This window comes from Pongo abelii, chromosome 8 (genome assembly GCF_028885655.2).
Source record: "Pongo abelii isolate AG06213 chromosome 8, NHGRI_mPonAbe1-v2.0_pri, whole genome shotgun sequence".
NCBI lineage: Eukaryota > Metazoa > Chordata > Mammalia > Primates > Hominidae > Pongo > Pongo abelii.
In genome coordinates this window covers 73797123-73803122 of record NC_071993.2, presented here as the reverse complement: position 1 = coordinate 73803122, position 6000 = coordinate 73797123, and the positions used below count along the sequence as shown (strand labels likewise).

General features: G+C 38.9%; 1 protein-coding gene across 1 annotated transcript in view; it reads right to left on the bottom strand.

Annotated features, from left to right (window-relative positions):
• Window positions 1-349: 349 nt before the first annotated feature.
• PPA1 (inorganic pyrophosphatase 1) overlaps window positions 350-6000 on the bottom strand; it is a 30216-nt gene continuing 24565 nt past the window's right edge. The window contains exons 9-11 of the mRNA XM_024253706.3: window positions 3782-3851; window positions 2394-2436; window positions 350-701 (exon numbers count right to left, since the gene is read on the bottom strand). Of these exons, the coding sequence (XP_024109474.1) occupies window positions 670-701; window positions 2394-2436; window positions 3782-3851 (145 nt within the window). The 3' untranslated portion in view covers window positions 350-669. The remainder of the gene's footprint in view (window positions 702-2393; window positions 2437-3781; window positions 3852-6000) is intronic.

The window sequence follows — 6000 nt, the reverse complement described above, 5'->3', positions numbered from 1 at the left end:
TTCAAACTGGTTTGTTCAGCTGATAACTTAGAATATAATATAAATGACTTAAGGGTCCAATTAGTTGACTGAAGAAGTAAAAAAATAACTATTAATATATAACTTCAAAGGGTGAGCAACATTGTGCTTTCTGCTAATGTGATATAAATTTAAAAGCTTTTGCTTTAGAATGGTATGCTAGGACTTATGTACTAGAGCATAGTATCAAGAGTACTATAAATATAAGCGATTTCTTTGTCTAATAATTATAAATTTGAATTATAAGACTATCAACAGAAAACAAACACCAAAAATACCCATACCTACTTAATGTTGGCTTCAGATTAAAATAAAAATATCCTAAGCCAAGTTTCAGCAAAATAATTTTATTTCCTAACATATGGTAACATATACATCCAATATGTGCTCCCCTTGCACATCCATTCACAAGTGACTTCCAAATGACAACTGCTTTGATATTTAAGCATGTGCTATAAGTTATCTTAGTTGAGATATGAAAAATGCTTTAGATGGATAACATTCTGAGTATATTAGATTAGTCACAGCAGAATTTACTTTAGTTACATGAGTTCTACAAATTTAAAGCTTTGAAAAGCTATTACTTTTACATCTAATACATCCAGATGAACACGATGCAGCAATATCAGCTTGTATTCCAGAGAAATCTCATTAGTTTTTCTGGTGATGGAACCACTTATCCACTGTATTCAGAGAAAAGAAAAACAAATTAGAATTCCTGTTAAGAATCAAAAGTACACCTAACATATAACAAAGACTAATATACTTGCTTTAATGAATCCTACTATGAATTACCTGAAAATTAACAGACATACATACAAAATTTCTCTACAGCAAATGCAGGTGTTTTCTTTTGGGCTTCCTTACACTTCATGCTAATTGTATAGTGTGATTTTCAACCTTTTTTTTTTTGAGACAGGGTCTCACTGTCTTGCCCAGATTGCAGTGCAGTGGCAGCAATCATGGCTCACTGCAACCTCCATCTTCCAGGTTCAAGCAATTCTCGTGCCTCACTCTCCCCAGCAGCTGGTGTTACAGACTTGTGCCACCACATCTAGCAAATTTTTGTATTTTTTTTTTTGTAGAGACGTGGTTTCTCCATGTTGGCCAGGCTGGTCTCGAACTCCTGGGCTCAAGTGATCCGCCCGCCTCAGCCTCCCAACGTGCTGAGATTACAGGTGTGAGCCATCACACCCAGACTTCAAACTTGTTTTTTTAAGTGGCAGAATCATTTTCTTACCAGGAAAATCTTACAGAGAATTCTGACATCTAAGGAGGAGAGAACTGTTTTCTGGGTGAAGCAGCCTGTGGCCAGGTGGGAATGTGGAGATCAGCCCACTCAGGGTCCCCTCCAGTGTCCAGCAGGCACCTCCATGGAACTCAGAGGGGCACTGTGGGTCATGGTTTGGAAACCACTGTGATACAGTGTGGCACTAAGGTGGTATGTAGCAGCTCATGTTCCTTCCCACGTACACTACAGAATTCTAAAAACGCTTCTCTTCTCTTCTCACCCTTCTTCCCTCTCTTCCTGTGTATGTTAAAAATATGTACATGACTGGGTGCAGTGGCTCACGCCTGTAATCCTAGCACTTTGGGAGGACAAGGTAGGTGGATCGCCAGCCTGGGTGACATGGCGAAACCCGGCCTGATTAGTGTTCAAGACCAGCCTGGTTCGAGACCTGGTTTGACACCAGCTTGGGCAACATGGTGAAACTGTATCTCTACAAATTATAAAAAAATTAGACAGGTATGGTGGCACATGTCTGCAGTCCCAGCTATTTGGGAGGCTGAGATGGGAGAATCACTTTAACTTGGGGAGGTTATGGATACAGTGAGCTGTGATCGTGCCCCTGCACTCCAGCCTGGGTGACAGAGTGACAGCCTGGGTGACTCTGTGTCAAAAAAACAAAAAACAAGCCAGGTACAGAAAGACAAATACCACATGATCTCATTTATATGTGCAATATAAAAAAGGCGAATTCATAGAGGTAGAGAGTAGTAGAATGGTGGTTGCCAGGAGCTGAAGGATGGGGAAAGGGCAGGCGATGGTCAAAGGGTACCAAGTTTTAGTTAGACAGAAGGAATAAGCTTTAGTGATCTATTGCACAGGATGGTGACTGTAATGTCTATTTCAAAATTGCTAAGAGTAGATTTCAAATGTTTTTACCACATACCAAATAATGATTAAGTATGTGAGGTAATGATTTCTTAATTAGCCGGATTTAATCATTCCACATTGTAAACATATATCAAAACATCACACTGTACCCATAAATATATATAATTATCATTTGTCAACTAAAAATAAAAGTAACATAATTTTTCCATACATCTGTGTAATGTTTAATGAAATTTTACTGGAATAGAAATCTTACCGTCTGTTGGTACTGTGCAGGCAGATTCACAGGGTGGTGGTAACTAAAATAAAAAATATTAAAATCTATTAGTCTAATCTCATTTTTTAAAAAGCTAAAAAGGTATACTGACAAAAATTTAAGAGAATCTGAAGACTAACCCAAATTTTAGGATCTAAACATAATTTATAATATATAGGAACAATAGAAGGTTTGCTCTACTGCTGAGATGCTAACAAATTCAAGCCTCTTGGACAGTGCAGTGGCTCATGCCCATAATCCCAGCACTTTGGGAGGCTGAAGTGGGTGGATCACAAGGTCAGGAGTTCAAGACCAGCCTGGCCAAGATGGTGAAACCCCGTCTCTACCAAAAATAAAAGCTGGCCATGGTGGTGGGCGCCTGTAATCCCAGCTGCTCGGGAGGCTGAGGCAGAGAACCACTTGAACCTGGGAGGCGGGGGTTGCAGTAAGCTGAGATTGCGCCACTGCACTCCAGTCTGGGCAACAGAGCGAGACCTGTCTTAAAAAAAAAAAAATTCAAGCCTCTTGACTTTTTATGACATGCAGAATAATAAGAATGTTTTTTGAAATAATAAAAACTGATTTATGTATATATAACAATTTTATATATACACACATATTTATAAAATATGGGCAAAGTGTTCTCACTGAAAAATTATAATAGTTAACCACTGGCTTTTCCCTTACAATTTTTCTTATTTATCTCAACTTTGTCGGGATTCATATATAAATAAAGATAAATCTAAATGTACTGGTTTCATCATTAAATTGTCCTTTTTTCCTTGTTCTACCCCATTTACAAGGCAGTAAAAAAGTCAGACCTCATTTTCTTTTGTTTTTCTTATTTAATATTATAAATGAAAATAATTTAAGATGATCTCGTTCAATCTTTTGGTTAATCCAAACCAAATAATTAAAAATAGTACAAAAGCAAAATTATTGCTTTGACGGGTACTTTTACTACCGCACATGAAAGCCTTTCTTAGATTATAAATCATTCCTGCAATGGTACCTAAAACTTGATACCTTCCTCAGTCCTTGCTAGAACCAAGTCAAGTAAATTCCCATTGATTCTTTTGTGGAAATGGCTTATGATGGGTCACAGGCACACAGGTTACTTGGTACATTCTGGAACCATTTTGATTTTTACAAATCTTACTACCATGCTATCTGTCCAACTTATGATTGATTAGAATCACTCCCTCAGCTTCTCCCTCAGTCAAATGGCCACTTGTATGTGTTCATGGTTTCTAATTTCAAGACTCCACACAGTAACATGCATACAAAAGGCACTCAAGTATTGTCGAAACAAGTACTTCCTCTTCCCATTTAGCATCATAGTTTTTAGCAAACAGGTTTGTTTTTTTTTTAAGGGAACTTTTACATACAGCATCCACAATGGCTCTGGCAGCATCAGGATCACACTTGAAGGGGCTCTCAGACACAGTTGTATTCATGCTATTAAATAAAACAAAAGTAGTCATAAGACAAAATAACAAAAATTATCTCTTAAGAGTTAAAAAATGAGTTGAAAGTGGTTGACCAGGTGATATTCAAGTTTACTTTAGTCGAAAGCTTTTTCACCTATATTTAACATTCTAATTATGTATTTTGGCAAGGCATAGCTATTCTTGTGATCAATTTTATTCAAATATCTTAACAAGTTCGGATTTAAGAAACTGAGATTGGGCCAGGTATGGTGGCTCACGCCTGTAATTCCAGCACTTTGGGAGGCTGAGGCAGGCGGATCATGAGGCCAAGAGATCGAGACCATCCTAGCCAACATGGTGAAACCCCATCTCTACTAAAAATACAAAAATTAGCTGGGCGTGGTGGCGCATGCCTGTAGTCCCAGCTACTCAGGAGGCTGAGGCAGGAGAATCGCTTGAATCTGGAAGGTGGAGATTGCAGTCAGTTGAGATCGCGCCACTGCACTCCAGCCTGGTGACAGAGCAAGACTGCATTGCAATAAGGAGGAGACGAGAGGAGAGGAGAGGAGGGGAAGGGAGGGGAGGGGAGGGGAGGGGAGGGGAGAGGAGGGGAGGGGAGAGGAGGGGAGGGGAGGGGAGGGGAGGGGAGAGGAGGGGAGGGGAGGGGAGAGGAAGGGAGGGGAGGAGAGGAGGAAAGAAACTGAGATTGAATGCTTTGTAATTCTCACTGAAATAGCTAAGAAATGTGAATTAAAATGAGAAACATATCTTTCTTAATTGGAAAAAATAATGAAACAAAAAAAACCCCAGTTCCTGTAGTGTTGGTGAGACATCTGAAAAGACACTTCTGGCAGGAGTCCTGGTTCAATCTTTCTGAAAAATAATTCTGTAAAATGTATCCAAAACCTTTTAAAAAGCTCATAGGTCTTGATAGAAAAATTCCACCTCTAAGAACCCAATCCAAGACTGAAACGGTAATTTACAAAGGTGTTTACCATATACTATTTCACTATTAATAGTGGTGAAAAATTGGAAGTAACCAAAATGTCCAATAATAAGAAATGATTAAAAATAGTTTATCCTTCTTTGCAGGGGATTTAAAAATAAAAAGGTTTATCCATAAAACATATTAGACAGAGATGGAATATTATATTATTAAAATATGATATTTCTAGACTGGGCATGGTGGCTCGCATCTGTAGTCTAAGCACTTTTGGAGGCTGAGGTGTGAGAGGATCACTTGAATCCAGAAGGTCAAGATCAGCCTGGACAACACAGCACGACACTGTCTCTACAACAAATTTAAAAATCATCTGGGAGTGGTGATACGTGCCTGTAGTACCCAGCTACTTGGCAGGCTGAGACAGAAGGATCACTTCTTTGAGGTTACAGTGAGCTATTATAGTAACACCGCACTTCAGCCTGGGCGAGAGACCCTGTCTCTAAAAAAAAATTATATTTTTAATGACATGAGGAAACGCTTATTATATAGTGTTAAATTTTAAAAATCGTAAGACAAGTCGTGTATATAATACAATCCTAATTTGTTTTTTGGTTTTTTTTAGCCCACTTTAGTCTAAAATATGGATCATGTTTTAAAAATACATTTTCTTTTTGTTTATCCGTAGTTCAAGTTTTCCTACATATTAGTCATTATAGTACTAATATAATATGTGCCCAGTTAGAAATATTCCATCAAGGCCAGGCGTGGTGGCTCACGCCTGTAATCCCACCACTTTGGGAGGCCGAGGCGGGCAGATCATGAGTCAGAAGTTCGAGACCAGCCTGGTTAACACGGCAAAACCCCGTCTCTACTAAAAATACAAAAATTAGCCAGGCATGGCGGCATGCGCCTGTAATCCCAGCTACTCAGGAGGCTGAGGCAGGAGAATCGCTTGAATCCGGGAGGCAGAGGTTGCAGTGAGCCGAGATCATGCCATTGCACTCCAGCCTGGGCAACAAGAGCAAGACTCTGTCTCAGGAAACAACAGCAACAAAGAAATACACCATCAAAATGAAAAATGAATCATCTTTGCTTACCTGTTATTTAACATACATTAAGACCATTTTCATAGAAATCATAAGATACCAAAAAATAGAGAAATTAACTTAAAAGCCAAATCTTTTTCCTTTTTTTTTCTTTTGAGACAGGGTCTTGCTCAGTTGCCCCAGCTGGA